Raw genomic sequence first — 16726 nt, 5'->3', positions numbered from 1 at the left:
TTTTATTAACTGATTAAACCAGTAGGATCCTGAAACCCTTCCCGAGATCTCCTCATTTATTCCATGAGGGTCTCGCACACTGAGGGAGGTGGCTTTTCAACAGCTGAATGTTGCAAGGAGCTGAGAAAAGAGCCCTTCCCTTATATACACGGCAAGGAAGACTCCAGCCGCAATGCCTATCAACCCAAGTGAATTAAACTGAGAATCAAGAAGGCCACAGGGACCTCACACTGTGTCAGAGACCCCAGCTCCCTGTGAGCCCCTGGGGATGTCCAACCACCACCATCTTCAGCCTGGTAACCTTAGGAAGCTGTTTGAGCTGCTGGAGGCCACGACTGCCTCTGGGGAGAGCAAGGAAGGGGCAGCCCCTTGCACAGCCCCGGGGGCGCTCTGCAGGACCAGGGTGGCTGTTGGGCATGATGCCTGGTGTCTCCATGGTGGGAAGGTCTCCTTCACCAGGGACAGTGACTTTCAAAGCCATGAGTGGAGCAGGGAGAGTGCTGGCAGGGGGAGAGAGGTTTCCCAGGTTTTCCAGGTTCGTGCTTCATCCTTGTTTCTGAATATCCCTCCCATGAACCTTTCCGGAATGCTCCCATGGCTGCAGCGATGGAGCCAGTTCTCCCAGTTCTCCCTCCCCTTCCCCTGGGGCTGGGGGCTGAGCTCTCCAGGAGGGCACCAGCCATGGCCCCAGTAGGCAAAGGGCTCCGAGACCCCCAAGCCTAGTTGCCCTGCAGTAGCCAGCTGGGCACCTCCACCAGCCCTGGTGAAGGATGCACAGCTTTGGGATCGATGCCATCCTCTAGCCCCATTTCTCTGAGATTAAAGCCACGAATGGGACCCACAGAGGAGAAGTGCAAAAGAGGAGGCCCAGCAGCAGGGAGGAGATGTCCCCTGAAGCTGCTGAGAGGCTGCAGGGAGGAGAAGGGCTTGGGGCTGGGGATGGCTGCAATGTGGGGCTGGGGACGAGCAGGAGACTCCCACACTTCATGCTCCCAGCAGCTTCTTGACCATGTAGCCTGGCATGCTGTAGAGGAAAAGGGCGACCATGAAGAGGAGCAGCAGGGCCAGTACGATTTTGATGATGAGCCACTTGTAGCGTGTGCAGATGAGGTATTTGATGGACTTGAGTGGGTTCAGGAACCAGATGAAGGATGTGTCCGGGCGGCTGCAGGGGAAGCAAATACCCACAGTTAATGCCAACATCATGGAGAAGTGATGCACAGCTGGCAGGGCAACAATGGCCATGGTGGGAAAACGGAGGGGCAGGATTTTCTGAGCCTTCGCAGAGTGAAACAGGAGGATCAGAAAGGTGATCAACAGGAGCCAGAATGCCCTGTGCCAGCTGGAGTAATGCAGGTTCATGAGAGAGTGTGGGGATTCCAGTCGGAGCTGGAATCTGGTGGTGAAGACCAGAGGAAAGGAGGAGGTGGTGGGAGGCTAAGGAAAGGGGATGGGGCCAAGAAGAGAGGTAGAGGAGTAAGGAAAAGCAGCAGGGCAGTGAATAGCAGCCAATGGGGTAAACCAGTAGAGATGGCTCTGCCCTTAAGCCTCATTCCTGCATCCCCCAGTGCAATCCCTCCTCCTCAGATCCCCATGCCTGGCTCCCTCCCCAGGGTTCACCCCATAGCTCCTCCCAGAAGCCCAAGTGCCAGCTGAGGAGTGGGGTTTCCTACTTACTTGGGCTTCTCCAGCGGATCAGGCTCGTTGCGAGCCAGCCCAGCAGGGGATTTCTCTGCCTCCTCTGCTGTCAGAAGGTGCAGTTCAGCCTCAACTTTCCCCTGACAAGAGAGAGTTGCTGAGACCCAGGCAATGCTTCTCACCTGAGCCCCTCAAGACATGGTGACAGAGGGGACCAGAGGGGACAGAGGCAAGTGGGGGGTGGGAGGGGGTGGACAGTGTCTGCAAAGAGTGCAGTCCCCAGAATGCAAAATCTCTCCCTTTTCCCCTTCCTTACAGTGATCTCCAGCTCATCGTTCTCATCTCTGGCCACGAATGGCCACCAGCCCTTCACCCGCTTCTGCTTGAAGATGGAGATCATGGGCAGATCTGCCTCGTTCGTCACCATCTCCAGGCTGCACTGTTTCGATGTCTTGGCTCCCCGGGGGAAGCGGTTCAGGTCCAGCTCAATGGCCCCTGGCAGGAGAAAAGGGAGCACAGATGTTAGCACCCTCAAAATGCTGAGTCCTTGGCTGGAGGTGGGCTAGGGCAGCATGTCCTCTCTTGGAGGGCAACTTTGACCTCCCTGTGGGAACTAAAAAGCTCCCATCTTTGCCTCAGGAGCAGCAGCAGCTGAGACAAGGGCTCTCATCCTACCTGCTCTTACCAGCAGCATCTAAAGGGGTTTGTAGGATGTTGTGGACATGAGGAGCAGGACTGCTCTTCCAGGTTCTGTTCCTGTATAGGCTTCACCTCATCCCACACTGCTCCCTAATTCTCCAGCCTTGGGCTCCCTCCTGGCTGCTCCAGCTCAACGGTCCCCCTACTCACCAAGGAAATCGTCAGCCGAGAAGTGGTCAGCATCCCAGACCTGCAGGGTGAGGCGAGCTGGGATCTTGTACTCTGTCTCATCCCAGGAGAACATGGACTCCTTCTTGGAGATGACAATCTTCTCTTCTGCCATCAGGTAGTCAAAGGGGAAGATGTAGCGCCAGTTGAAGTTGCCTTCACCAGTGAGTGAGTGGTAATGGACATCTGTGTCTTGCTTGTCCTCCTGCTGACCCTTCAGCCACCTGCAGGGCCCAGAGGGGTGAGAGGGGTGGCATATGTTACAGGAGGGAGGGGAAGGCACAGGACCATCCTGTGCATGCAGCCAGGATGTCTCCATGACAGACTGGAGGACTTAAAAGGTGTGAGCAACAGGCTGGGGTTCCTCAAATCACAGCAGCAGCATCTCGAAGGGGTGGCATGGGCAAACAGAAGGGTTGGAGAGCAAGAAATGCAAGCGGGTTGTAAGGCATCTTTCTGTGGACAGGGAGATGTTGAAGAGGTGGACCAGAGCAAGGAGCACCACTAGGGAGTCTGGAGCAGAGCATGCTGGAAGGATGTCTCCATCCCACACTGGTGAAGCAGACACGCCTGGGGGAGAGACCTGTAGATTCTAGAGACCTGTAGTCTCTGTAGAGACCTTTTCACTCCACCACGAGGTAGTTTGGCCTCCCCTAACAGAAGGTCTTCACACCGAAGCAGTGGGGTCTGTGCTGGTCTCCAGAAGCTCCCAATGTCAAGGCACATCTATCCAAGTCCACCAGAGCTGCTCATGGCCTGCTGCAGGCTCTGCTTGAGGATGAGGTTCTCTCTGCTGACCCGATCTCCAACAAAGGGAACTGAAATGCCCGGCTGAGATGGGCACCACATCACTGGAGACAGTGGGGTCCCAGTCCTGCCACCCTGGGAGACAGGGTGGATGTGTCCACCTTGCCATTACATGCACTCATACCCTCAGTTTTCTAGCTCCAGCGAGCAGGATTCCCAGGGCAACAGGGACAGGGAGGATGCTCCAGGCCTCAAGAGGACACAGCCTTGTTTTAGAGACTGTGAGTGCCCCCCTAGCTCCCTTCTCCAATGGGTCAGGGCATCTCTGTTCCCCAGGGTGCTCTCAGGTTTTTGTGTTTGTCCCGAGAGCCTGCAGCCAGCAGGGACACAACTCCATGCTCAGTGCAGGTTTGTCCACTCCGAGTGTGCCGATGCCCTGCTCTGCCCCGTAAAATGCAAGGGTGAAGTGTCCCCCCACCATGCAGATGGGGAAAGGCTGGAGCATTTCAGATTCAGAGCCACTGCAGAAAACCCACCAGGCTGATAGGACTCGAGATGCCAAAAGAGATCCAGTGGAAGCAGAGGAGATCTGGGCTGAGCTGGTGAGGCCACAGAGGAAGCACTGAGCAGTTTAACAGCCTGGTGGGAAGTCACTGCATAGTCAGCCACCAGCCTGAAACATGGTTGCATTGGTTTGAGGTCCTGTAAAGAACGGGGCTGTGGGTCCCCTCATCTCTGTAAGGGTGAGTTCTGGAAGAGGCTTTCCCCTCCTGCTGGGTGAGAGTTAGGTAGAAATGGGAACTAACCACAACTTGGCTCCAGATGCTGGGATTGGAGGTTGCAGGGTTGAAACACCAAGCAGGGGCACCAAGACAAGGTCAAAAAGGGAAGAGGAGCAGATGGGACCAAGCAGCAAGGCTTCAGCCATTACCCCCTGACATAGATGTCAGACATCTTCTCTCCCACCAGGAAAGCATCATCTTCTAAAACCACCTCATTGGTGTTCCAGATAATAACCCGCAGCTCAAAGCTGGGCAGCCAGGCCAGGCACACAGAGCAGGTTGTGCAGCCAAGAGAGAGGGATGGAGAGGCAAGAAACACAGCACAGAAAACAACAGCAGTGTTGGTGCTATCTGACCCGATGTCGTACCCTCTGCCCCATTCCAAACCCACCCCGGGAACCCCAGCAAGAAGCAAAGGAGGTGGCACTTCACACCGTGCTGTACCTACCCCCTGACAAAAATGTCACTGGATTTCTCGCCAGTGAAGTAGTCATCGTCCTCCAGGATGACCTCGTCTGTGTTCCACACTATCACTCTAAGCTCATATCTGGCAGGAGGAAGGGAGATGAGGAGGTAAGGCACAGTGGGAGGAAAAAGGGAAGGTGGGAATGGGGAAGGTGGGAATGCTGCCAGGAACCAGGACCAGGAACTGCGATGGCAGGGAACTGCTCACAGGGATCTCGTCTGAGATATCATGAGGGTACCAAGAGGAGGGGGATCTCCACATGAGCACAGATCAGCCTCAGTGGGGTGAGCAGAGCAGCAAGGAGAGCTTCACCTCCCTCTGCTTTGAATAATAGAATCCCTTGTCTCTGAGCACCACATCCACATGGCTTTTAAATCCCTCCAGGGATGGGGACTCCACCACTACCCTGAGAAGCCTCTGCCAGGGCTTGCAACCCTTTCCATGAAGGAATATTTCCTAACATCGGATCTAAACCTCCCCTGGTGAACTTGAGGTCATTTCCACTTGTCCTAACCTTCTGCAAGCCAAAAGCGCAAGGGGGGGACAGCTCAGGCTTGGTCTTTTGTAGATTGGGGGATAAAATGGGACCTGCAAAACAGAGTCCAGGTCTCTTCCTGGCTTTCCCCTTACTCACCAGGGCTGTCCCACCCTGGAAATGGTAGGACATTTGTTGCTGCCTTCAGGAGTGAACCTTGCTCCCACATCCAGGGCAGCCCGCTGGGCACCACAGTCCTTCCTAGGACTGCAGCAGGTCCAGAAACTCCAAGATATTCCCAGCACCACCTTTTGTGTGCAGTAACCTGGGGTTTCCCAAACATTCTACTTGGTTGGGAATTTTGGTGATGGAGAAAGCAGCTCCGTTGGGAGCAGGTGGAGGAAGAGCAGAAGCCAGATCCCTCACAGGATACAGCTGTATCATGGAAAGGCTGGAGGGGGCTCACAGAGAAACGCAGCCATGGGGTCACAGCGCATCCCTACAAGTCCTACACGTGACGGGAGGTGGATTTACACCTTGCTTAGCCCACCTCCTCCCTCTGGCTGAGCCCAGCTGTGGGACTCCAGCCCCAGCTCCCTGGGGCTTCTCCTAGGGGAGAGGAGGAGCTTGTCCAATGCTGTGCCACTCCAGCACCTACAGCTGACACCTGATACTCCCAGCAATGACAGGGAGATGGATTAATTCCCTAGGATGATAGCCAGGAGTAACCTTGTTTGAAACAGCTTATCAACCTTCAAACCCTCTCGCCAGTCCATCTATGGGACCATCTCAGCTCCAGCTCATGGGTCACAGTTGATCCTGGACTGTGTTGTAGACAGCCCTCTGCTCTTCCCATCCATTCTGGTGTCTGGACCTTGCCCTTGGCCTCAGCTATCTTGCAGCTGCCTGCCTTGCCGTTCAGACCCCACTGGGATCAAGGGGCATTCTCTCCATCCAAAAGGTTGTTCGTTGGACACAGTGCAAGGCTCCCACCAAGATCCCCAGTGCTATCCCTGCATCCCAGCTTTGCAAGTAGGAAAAGAGGTCCAAGGGCACAGTCTAGCAGGGTAAGGCTGGGCTAGGAGGGATGTCAAGGGAAGAAATGTCTGTCTTCTTTCTAAATGGGCTGGGAGAAGGCAGGGTGGGCAGGGAAGAAAATCTATCACACTGCCTGTTGCCTGCTCTGTCCTGCTTGGGTTGACTAACTCTGTCCCAATAGCCTTTCCCACCTCGGGCTCCAGCCATGACTTCCAAAATGTCCACACCCATCACCCATCATCCTGTCTCCTCGACAGCAGATAGACTTTCCTAGTGCTTTCTGTCTCCCTTCTCTGCATGTGATCTCTGATAAGCACCCCTTTTTGGGGGCAGGAACAGAACCCCACATGGAACCTCTAAACTACCTGGGGATGCTTTGCCCTGGGCTAACTCTGCCCCTGCCTTGGAGAAGGACAGGACTGGGCACACTGGTTTTCCCCTGCCCTGTGCTGGGAACAGATTAATTTCCTTCTTTAGACAGAATAGGCAAGATAACACCCTTCAGGAGGAACTCTGGAAGGGGAACACATCTCTTGATGCTTCCAGTCTTGGTGTATCTGGAAATGCCAGGATGGTTGAGGAGCCCAGGCCTCTGGGGCAGCAGCAGGAGAGGGGAGAAGCAGAGCTCCATCCCCAGGCTTGAGTCTTCGTAGAATCATGGAATGGTTTGGGCAGGAAGAGACCTCAAAGCCCATCCAGTTCCACGCCCTTGCCATGGGCAGGGACACCTCCTACTGGATCAGGTTGCTTAAAGCCCTGAATACCTCCAGGGATGGGGCAGCCACCACTTTTCTGGGCAACCTGGGCCTCCCCACCATCACAGGAAAACACTTCTTCCTAAGATCTCATCTCATCTCATTCTTCACTCTTGCAGCAGAAAACCATTCCCCCTCATCCTGTCGCTGCATTCTCTGTTCAAGAGCCCCTCCTCATCTTTCCTGGAGCCTGTTTTAGTACTGGAAGCTGCTTTAAGGTCTCCCTGCAGCCTTCTTTTCTCCAGGATGAACAATCCCAACTCCCTCAGCTTGTCCTTGGATGGGAGATGCTTCAGCCCTCGGATCATCTTTGTGACCTCCTCTGGACTCGCTCTAACAGATCCATGTCCTTTGCCCTAGGACTGGTTGGCTGGGAGGTTCCTTACTTCTTTGGTTTCCTGGGAGAAATATCAATGGCAGGGCCAGGCGCTGGCATGTCCATGGGGAACATGTCCACCCACATCTCCAGACGACCCTGCAAGGTTGAAAACATGCAGTCAGTTTCCCTTGTACCCTCCTGGTCCCTTACCCACCTAGTACTTTCTTCCCCCCAGCTTCTCTTGCCCTTCAACATCGGTCTGGCCATGCTAGATGTGGGGCAGGGTCTGCAGCACTGAACCCTGCCAGATGTGGAGCAGGGCAGGGTTTCCCCATGTCATGAGTCCTTTTCCACCCCCTGCAGAAGCATCTCAGAGCATGGTACGGTGCCGAGATGCACAGGCATGGGGGAGTCAGGGGACCAAGGGACTTGGGGGTATGAAACAGATGCAGGACGGAGCAGGAGAGGCACTGAAGATTTAATCTGCTAGGTTCAGCAGGCAACTGTTAGGGCTGTTGATGCCCAGGTGCCGTGCTTTGCAGGTTGCCTCCCCTGCCCACAACAAGGTGGGTTATGGCTGCTCTGCCCAGCTGACATCTCCACTCCCTGCTTGGAGGCTCTGCAGGTCCTGCAGCATAGGCTGCCTCCACCTCTTCTCTGGGACTTTGAGGACCTGCTCGATGCCTGGCTTGTCAGGGTTCAGCAGTGGACGTGTCTCCACATGCTCAGGGACCAGCTTGCAGCCTGCCCGAGGGATGTCTTCCCAGTGGCGCAGCACAGCCAGGGCTAGGTGTTCATCCGTCTGCTTCTTCTGACCTGTGAGGGGAAAGGAAGGACTGAGCTTGGACAACTGGGCTGGGACAGCAAACAACTCTGTTGTTCTACCCCTCCTCCAAGGGAAAAGAACTGCCCACTAGCTACTCCTCTCCATTTCCTTGCATACACTTTGTCCTTCAGCCAACACTTCCAAACTCCTCTCTTTCTCCTCTCTCCCAGTCACATACAGAAGGTCCAGATATCCTGCCAGTCTGAATTCTCTGAGGCTGAACAAGCTCCATATCCATTGCCCATGTTCTCCTCCTCTTCTGCACCCTTCCTGGCCTACCTTCATCTTTCTTGAGCATATGTGAGTGCTTTGGGACATCACCATTATTTAGGGATGCAGTTACATGGAAAGGCCAGGATGGGCTGTCTTGATTGCAACTTGGGCATACGCTTCCAGGAGGAAGTTTCCAAAGGCAGTTTAGGTGATGCTATGCCATAGAATCATAGAATCATGGAATGGTTTGGGTTGGAAGGGACACCAAAGCCCATCCAGTTCCAACCCCCTGCCATGGGCAGGGACACCTCCCACTGGATCAGGTTGATCCAAGCCGGATCCAACCTGGCCTTGAACACCTCCAGGGATGGGGCAGCCACCACTGCTCTGGGCAACCTGGGCCAAGACCTCCCCACCCTCACAGGAAAACATTTCTGCCTGAGGTCTCATGTCAATCTCCCCTCTTCCAGCTGAAAACCATTCCCCCTCTTCCTGTCCCTGCACTCCATACCATGGATGCCCATGATCAATTCTGAGAGCAACCCGTTGGCCTAGATGGTCTGAAAGACGCTAACTGGTCACATACTGGAAGGTCCATTTAAGGTGATGGATGAAGAGCGACTACAGTGCTGCTTTAGGGTGATGAGACCACTACGCCTGCCTATAATCCTGGATGGTGAGGGGCCACCCCAGACCCCTGCTGCCCTCCCACAACCTCCATCCCATGGGGCAGGTACCATTTTCATCTTCAATCTCCGTGGGGCCAGTGAAGACCCTGTTGGCAACTTTCACTCTTCCTCCTGGCCCAAAGTGCGGCCCATCCACCTTGCCCTCTTTGCACAGCTTGGACAGGATTTGGGAGGGCTTCATGGGGTCACGCCAGGTGTTATAACCATGTCTGTGGACAGGATGGGAAGGTCAGTGACATAGTAGCAAGATTTGCAGGAAAAAACATTCCCCTCTGCCAGCAAATCAAATGCTACTGCTATGAAGGGCCCGGGATTCACAGGGAAAGGAGCTGAGGCAGCAAACATGAAATGTAAGAGTGGAAGAGGACCATCTGTGCCCCCTCTCTACACTATGCCAACACCCTTCCACCCTGGCCACTTTGCTCTATGTTGACTCAGACCCGAAATTCCCAGCACATCCCACTCAACTCCTGATGCTCCACATTGTTCCTTTGGCCCTGCTGCTACTTCAGCTCTGGCCTCACCCCTCTATCCAGTCATAGAATCAACCTCCCACTTGATCAGGTTGATCAAAGCCCAATCCAACCTGTCTTTCAACACCTCCAGGGATGGGGCAGCCACCACTTCTCTGGGCTACCTGGGCCAGGGCCTTCCCATCCTCAGCAAAATATTTCTTCCTAAGATCTCATATTAATGTCCCCTCTTGCAGCTTAAAACTGTTCCCCCTCGTCTTATTCCTGCACTCCCTGATCAAGAACCCCTCCTGAGCTTTCCTGGAGCCTCTTTCTGTACTGGAATGAAGTTCCACCAGTGCTTCTCGTTCTCTTCTTCCTGGGCTCCTTTCAGCCCATTTTGCTGCTGTGCTGGTCAAAAAACCTCTCCTAAAAGTGAGGGAACAGCATAAACTCCTCCACTAGCAGACAATAAATGAGGGAGATTCCTGCAGGAGAGCTAGGCTTGGTGTGGAAGATAAGACAGGCATGGGTCCAGGAGGAAGGCTGGGCAGGGAAAGCTTTGCTCATACATGGAGTAAGTCTGTGACACCCCACAAGTAGCTCGGTGCTTGCTGTAGTAGCGGTTCTCCAGGTCAATCTTGGTCTCTCCTATGAGGTCGTCGGTCCCCACTAAGTCCCAATCGTACACCGCCACTGTCAGCATGGACTCCATGGGGAAAGTGGCCTCAATGTCAAAGGATCTAGGAGAGGAAAAGCAGGTGAGAGGAAAAAGAAATGCTGTTGAAGGGTTTGGCTGCTGCACAAGACAGACACAGGGATGAAGTGGGGTCTTCTCCAGTCTGTGAACAGCGTTTAATTTGCATCTACCACATAATCACAGAATCATGGGATGGTTTGGGTTGGAAGGGACCTTAAAGATCATCCAGTTCCAACACCCTGCCATGGATACTGCAGGACATTCAAGGCAGGAGTTTCAGTAAATCTCTGCATGGTCGTTTCAGATCCAGTAGTCCTAGACAGGAGGTGGCACAGGGTAACTGCTCGACCTGGATGTCTCAACAGATCTGAAACCAAGTTTGTGCATCACTGAAGACCTAGACCGTACTCTCGCTGGATTCCCAATGATTTCCAAAGCAGGTACTTAATCTTGAGCAGATATGGACATCCTTTGAACACTATATTGACTATACTGCTCAGCAAAGGACAGATGGCTGAAATGATGACGCTTACATTGCTTGCAAGGAAAGTTCTGTGTGATGAGTCCCATATTCTGAGCCCAAACAGTAGTGATGGGATGGCTAGGGTGCAGGTCTGAGGGTTGGAAAGCTTTGCTCAGGCTTAGTTCACAACTTCCAGGCACGTACAGGTAACAGGGCTGGGGCTACTCACTTTCCAAAGACAGGGTTCAGCTGCTTGGAGATGTAGTTCTCCTTATCTTTGATGTCTGTCTTCCCTAGCTTGATGGCAATGTAAGGGTCGGCTTTCCCATTGATGTCAGCTGGGTGAAGGTCTGTGGCCTATAGAGAACAGGTGAGATACATCAGTGCCATCTATGGTAGTGAATAATTCAGCGATAGAACCATAGAAACTGAGACTGGAAAAGTCCTCTAAGCTCATCCAGTCCAACTGTCGGTCCAACACCACCATGCCAACCAAACCATGTCTGGAAGTGCCACGTTTACAGGTTCTTTTAATCCCTCCAGGGATGGAGACTGTGCCACTACTCTGAGCAGCCTCTGCCAGGGCTTGACATCTGTTTCCATGAAGGAATTTTTCCTAGTATCCAATCTAAACCTCCTCTGGCACAACTTGAGGCCATTTTCTCTCATCCTATCACTTGTTCTTTGGTTGAAGAGACCAGCACCAGCCTCATTCCAATCTCCTTTCAAGTACTTGTAAAGAATGATAAGGTCTCTCCTCCCTCTTGTCCTATCCTCCACCCTTGAGACCATCTGGCCCTGCCTAGCCACCAACATGTGGCTAAGCTCTTTGATCCTCCTAAACAGAGTGGCTTGGCTCAAATTAGGGATAAGCTTTGCCTTGTATCAACACCTGTCCTGATTTGGGGAGAGGTTGATGTTGGCTGTGTTTCCTCAGAGAAACATAACTACAGCCTCCTTTGGCATCTCAACCTTCAACCTGCTCCAGTGGGAGGTGTCGCTGCCCGTGGTAAGGGAATGGAACTAGAAGGGCTTTGAAGACCCTTCTGGCCCAAACCATTCTATGGTTCTACGATCTCTCTCATCAGTGGGAAGAAACAGGTCCCTCTAAAGAAAGACCCAGAGTAACAACCTGACCAAGTTGTCAGGAAGACTTCTCCTTTCCCCTATTTTTCTCTACACTCACTGTATTAGAATCATAGAATGGTTTGGCTTGGAAGGGACCTTTACAGATCATCCAGTCCAACCCCCATGCAGTGAGCAGGGACATCTTCAAGCAGATCAGGATTTTTCCAGAGCACACACTGTACAAAGAAACATGTATTACCTGGAACAGTTCAATAATCACTCAGTGCACGTTCAAGGAGGTGCTATGCCCTTCAACCCAGTCTACCAGCCCCGGCCAGCTCCCATTCTGCTCTGCAGGGAAGCATCACTGAAGTATCATGGCTCCATAAGGATCCAGCACCTTGCAGTCTGGGCTGATCCATGTTATTTACTTGAGCTAAGCACTAGGATAGACACACTGGTCTTTCCTACAGGAAGGATCTGGCAGGAGCTTGGACCTGGCTTGCTGCCCGTCCTTGGGGCACACAGCTATGGAGACAATATTCAGGTCCCCATCAATCAGTTGCTTCACCCATTGTGCTGTGTTCTTGGTCCCAATGCCCTAAGCACTACAAATCAACATCCCTTTGGGAGCTTTGGGACCAGCTCCTCGGTGTGCCACAGAGTGCAGGATCACATCTTGTTACACCACAGTTATACTCACCCGCACAATATAGACACGGACCAGCACATTGATGGGGTCATTGGTGGGGATTCCCTGGAACATGCCAAAGCTGGGCTCGTATCCTGCCTCCTTGGCAATATCATCAGGGAGCGGCACTTTGTAGACACATATGGAGCCCTGGTGCAAAGGAGTGCACAGCCTGATGAGAGTACTGCTGCCCAAAGGCTCAGGGTAAGCAGAGCCATCCCAAACCACCCTTTCTGAGGTCCCAATCAATACTCTTGTTTGTAGCCATGTGCTACACAGACAGGCCAGATCTGGAAAAACCCTCCACTGCATCAACAGGCTTCATCTGAACCCTCAAAAAGGTTCAAGAATCTTACAGGTAACAGATGTGCTCCTACATCACCTGGGGACTGGCAACACTGCAACATGGCCATGAGTCCAGGTGATGATTGGTATTGGTGAAAAATGGTTCACAGAGACAACCCAGGGCATGACTTATTTCCACAGCAGGGGAGAAAAAGGAGGTGGTCTTCCCTTGTAAGAGCCATCAAGGATCTATTTTCCTGCAGATCACCACTTCTACAGATGTGCTCTTTGAAGCTATCTCATTTCTGGGGCTCTCCTTGCAGGCTTTCCCTCCCTGCAAAGCACTGCAGCTGGGTCAATCCATGTTGGTTCCGATCGCATGCAACTCCTTCCTGATAAACCAGCCTCAGCAGAAAAACCAGTTGGCAAGGGCTCCCCAAGCTGACCCTGCCCTGACCCAACTCAGCAATCAAACTCACTTTGAACCTCCCCACTACCCGTTCTTCTTCTGTTGCGTTGTCATCATTGTCCCCAATCTTCCCACGGAGCAGGTTGAAGGTGTGCAGCCAGTCCTCAAAGTTATCGAACTCCGTTTCCAGCTCTTTGTTGAAGACCTGAGATGACAGAAAGTTAAAGGAGAGGAATCAGGTATTAGAAAAAAAAATAATAATGTGATGAAAAGCCACGGTGACTACCTGAGTCAAGTGAGAGACAAGGACACCTCAGCTCCCAATGCCCAGGTCTATAGCAAAAGAAAGGTTCTCCAGTGTCATTGGATTGGACCTTGATGCCACAAGCATCTCCCTGAACTGATAAGATACAAGAGAAGAGCTTGGCCGAACAGGTGAGGTGACTATCCTCCTCCTGTGCATGATGCAGGTTCAAACCACTCCCAAGCTCAGGATCATAGAATACTATAATGGGTTGGGTTGGAAGTGACCTCAAAGCCCATGCAGTTTCAATCCCTGCCATGGGCAGAGACACCTCCCACTGGATCAGGTTGCTCCAAGCCGCATCCAGCCTGGCCTTGAACACCTCCAGGGATGGGGCAGCCACCACTTCTCTGGGCAACCTGGGCCAGGGCCTCCCCACACTCACAGCAAAACATTTCTTTCCAAGATCTCATCTCAATTTCCCCTCTTGCAGCTTAAAACCATACCTCTCATCCTATCCCTGCACTCCCTGATCTAGAGCCCCTCCCCAGCTTTCCTGCAGCCCCTTTCCTTACTTGGAGGCTGCTCTAAGGTCTCTCCGCAGCCTTCTCTTCTCCAGCCTGAACGACCTCAACTCTTTCAGCCTGTCCTTGTACGGGCGATGCTCCAGCCCTTGGATCATCTCAGTGGCCTCCTCTGGACTTGCTCCAACAGATGCACGTCCTTCCTGTACTCACTATGGACAGACTACATCATTCTTAACAAACACCATGGGCCAGTCCATTGTACTAGAACCCATCCTTGCCCTTGTCCTGACCTGGTTGGGTCAACCACAGTCAGGCTGGAAATCTCTCTCCTCCAGCCAGGACACACCCAAGCTGGCCAAGGATGATCCTGTTACAGGGCAACCCCTTTTCTGTAAAGCTTGTTTCCTTAGACTCCTTCAAACTACAGAAAGAAGCTGGCAGTCCCAAGGGACATCTCTCCTAGGGTGAGATACCCCTCAGATAGGCAAGCCGTCATACAGGGCTGATCCATCCCACTCTGAGCTCCAGATGGCTGGGACTGCCATCCCAACAGAGTTCCAGCCTTGCCACTGAGTAGGCACGGTCTCCTCCTCCCCTGCAAATACACACACACACACCTTCAGTTCTTCAATCTTCTGCTTGTTCTTCTTCTCGGGAAGCTCTGGGGCAGACTGTTGCTTCTTTTTCTTATCATCTTTGGGTGCCTTGGACTTTTCCTTGTTCTTCACCAGACCCCTGGAGCCTTTCATGGGAGAGTCAAGTTTGTTTTCTGAGTCCAAATGGAAGCAGTAGGGAGGGAGGAGATGGAAATGAGGATGAGAAGGGGTGGAGGTGACAGGGAGGGGGGACTTGATCAAAGTCCTTCAAACACAAGAAGCATGAAAGCTGAGAGCTAGTACTGCCTGCAACTCCCATCCCAGCCCTCTCCAGTCTTTCCTTGACTCTAGCTGCTGCTGCTGGTCACAGCATCTCCAAGAGCCCAGAGATCTCTGCACAAGGAACTTCCCAAGCTGACCTTAGCAGAAGTCATTTGGAGGACTACAAAACATGGATAGAGTGCTAGGTGCTGGCTAACTTCAACAGCTGTGAGACCTTATTCTGGCATAGCACCTCCTTTTGTTCCGTCTGCTGGAGACATTTCCTGCTGTATCCAGCCTGAAGAATAGAACCCCAGCCTAGGTGTCAGCGAGGGGACAGTGCTTGATGCTCAGCACCAGAGCACAGGCTGCTGCCCTTTAAGAAGTGTTGCCCATGATCAGCTGCAACAACAGTTGTTAGGGTCTCCACTCAGAGCAACCACTGGCCAGGGACATCAGCTACACTGGGAACAGGCTGCCTGGAAAGACACACCCAAAGAAAACTCCTACCCCTCTACAACCTCTGTCCCTCACTGCCTCTGCCAGCTTTCATGACTGCTGGGCAATGCAGATGGGGACAGACAAATGAAGAATTAATGTGGAAGAGGAAAGGAGGAAGGAATGGGAGTGCTAAAGAGAAATGGGTCCTTGTCAGAAGACAGAAAAAACAAAAGGAACACAAGACACCCTCAGAAGCCTGCCATGACAGCAAGCCCAGGAAGCAGCTGATCAGAGCTGACTCCAAGCTCAGCAAGATCTGGCCTCATCCTTCTCATGATATCAAGACTCGTCTTCCAAAAGAAGCCAGGCTCTGTATTTTTCTCAGCTAATGGATTTTGGATTGCCCAGGCATGACAATAACCTGCTTTCATGGAGACACAGGATGTATGGAGACTATGGGTGAAAGTCCTCAGGGAAAATTCTCCAGGACCCACTGGTGGGACTTGCAAGGAGCTCCCAGGCTGCAAATTATCGGCTAAAGTCATAGAATCATGGAATGGTTTGGGTTGGAAGGAACCTCAAAGCCCATCCAGTTCCAATCCCCTGCCCTAGAGACACCTCCCACTGAATCAGATTGCTCCAAGCTCCATCCAACCTGGCCTTGAACACCTCCAGGGATGGGGCAGCCACCACTTCTCTGGGCAACCTGGGCCAGGGCCTCCCCACCCTCACAAGAAAACATTTCTGCCTAAGATCTCATCTCAATCTCCTCTCCTTCAGCGTAAACACCATACAATACCAGGCTCTGATCTGGATTCACCTGGCATTAGTGTGCTGGCCCATCACAGCCACATCAGGCTTGCACTCACAAACATTGATCCTGCACAGGGATACACAACACTTGGTTTGGTAGAAGAGCAGTGGCAGGCTCTGAAAGAGGTGCCCAAGCCCCATAGAAGTCCTGGTTCTACCACACTCCCTCTGCCATTCGCAACCTGCTTACCCTCCGCAATCTCCATTTCTTCCTTCTCCTCCGCTTCTGCCGCGGCTGCTTCCTGCTGCCGGAGTTGCTGAGGGAGAAAGGAAGCAAACAGAGAGTAGGTGTTTGTGGGTCTCGGTGCTCACTGGAAATGCCTAACTCAGGGTCATGGCTTGCTCTTCCCGTGTGAGCCGCGAACGAGGTTCTGGCAGTGCTGGAGGAATCGGAGTTGCTCAGTGCAGCCTTGAGCACAGATGCTGCTCAATACCTGTGTCTGAGTACAAACCAGTCACAAAGCCCACCCAGAGCGCACTCAAGGAAGAGGAAACTTGCTCAGCTCCGACAGGTAAAAAGCCTTGCCAACAGTCGAGCAAGGTTAGCAAGGAAATCAGCCCAGCCTCCAGCCTTTGGGAATAGCTGGAAATAGGTGAGGCTTCACAGACAGGCAACATTTTTCTCTCCCCACCCTACACACACGCCTCCGCTGCTTTGCACCCACCTCCTTCATAGTCTCAATTGAAGCAAAATACTTGGACCACCAGTCAAGCATGCTTTCATCTGGCTCCTCCTCTTCAACTTCCTCTCCTCCTCCTCCTTTCTTCTTCTTTTTCTTTTTCTCCTTTTCTTCCTCAGACTGCAGGGACAAGGGAAGCAAAGACAGAGGAGAACAGGGATCAGATGGAGTGAAATATCTCTTGAAATGCAAAGGTGGTGGGTGAAGCCCCTGAGATGGCAGAACTGGGTGGTTTCATTAGCACTGTCCCCCATTTAGCACCACAGATAAGGAGACACAGA

At 52.7% G+C, this 16726-nt stretch overlaps 1 protein-coding gene across 13 annotated transcripts in view; it reads right to left on the bottom strand.

The window, feature by feature from the left end:
* Positions 1-16726, bottom strand: part of OTOF (otoferlin) — a 97221-nt gene continuing 80495 nt past the window's right edge. For 9 of the 13 annotated variants that reach the window (XM_054063308.1, XM_054063310.1, XM_054063311.1 and 6 more), the window contains 15 exons: positions 16431-16565; positions 15956-16022; positions 14272-14423; positions 12954-13088; positions 12202-12339; positions 10660-10787; positions 9840-10010; positions 8864-9024; positions 7761-7903; positions 7155-7243; positions 4483-4581; positions 2488-2729; positions 1955-2133; positions 1678-1778; positions 1-1165 (listed from right to left, as the gene is read on the bottom strand). In XM_054063308.1, the coding sequence (XP_053919283.1) occupies positions 985-1165; positions 1678-1778; positions 1955-2133; positions 2488-2729; positions 4483-4581; positions 7155-7243; positions 7761-7903; positions 8864-9024; positions 9840-10010; positions 10660-10787; positions 12202-12339; positions 12954-13088; positions 14272-14423; positions 15956-16022; positions 16431-16565 (2121 nt within the window). In that variant the 3' untranslated portion in view covers positions 1-984. The remainder of the gene's footprint in view (positions 1166-1677; positions 1779-1954; positions 2134-2487; positions 2730-4482; positions 4582-7154; positions 7244-7760; positions 7904-8863; positions 9025-9839; positions 10011-10659; positions 10788-12201; positions 12340-12953; positions 13089-14271; positions 14424-15955; positions 16023-16430; positions 16566-16726) is intronic. The other 4 variants (XM_054063309.1, XM_054063312.1, XM_054063315.1 and 1 more) reach the window with 1 other exon arrangement.

This window comes from Cuculus canorus, chromosome 3 (assembly GCF_017976375.1).
Source record: "Cuculus canorus isolate bCucCan1 chromosome 3, bCucCan1.pri, whole genome shotgun sequence".
Classification (NCBI taxonomy): Eukaryota; Metazoa; Chordata; class Aves; order Cuculiformes; family Cuculidae; genus Cuculus; species Cuculus canorus.
The sequence above is the reverse complement of the archived record's forward strand: the minus strand, read 5'-3'. Positions and strand labels throughout refer to the sequence as shown.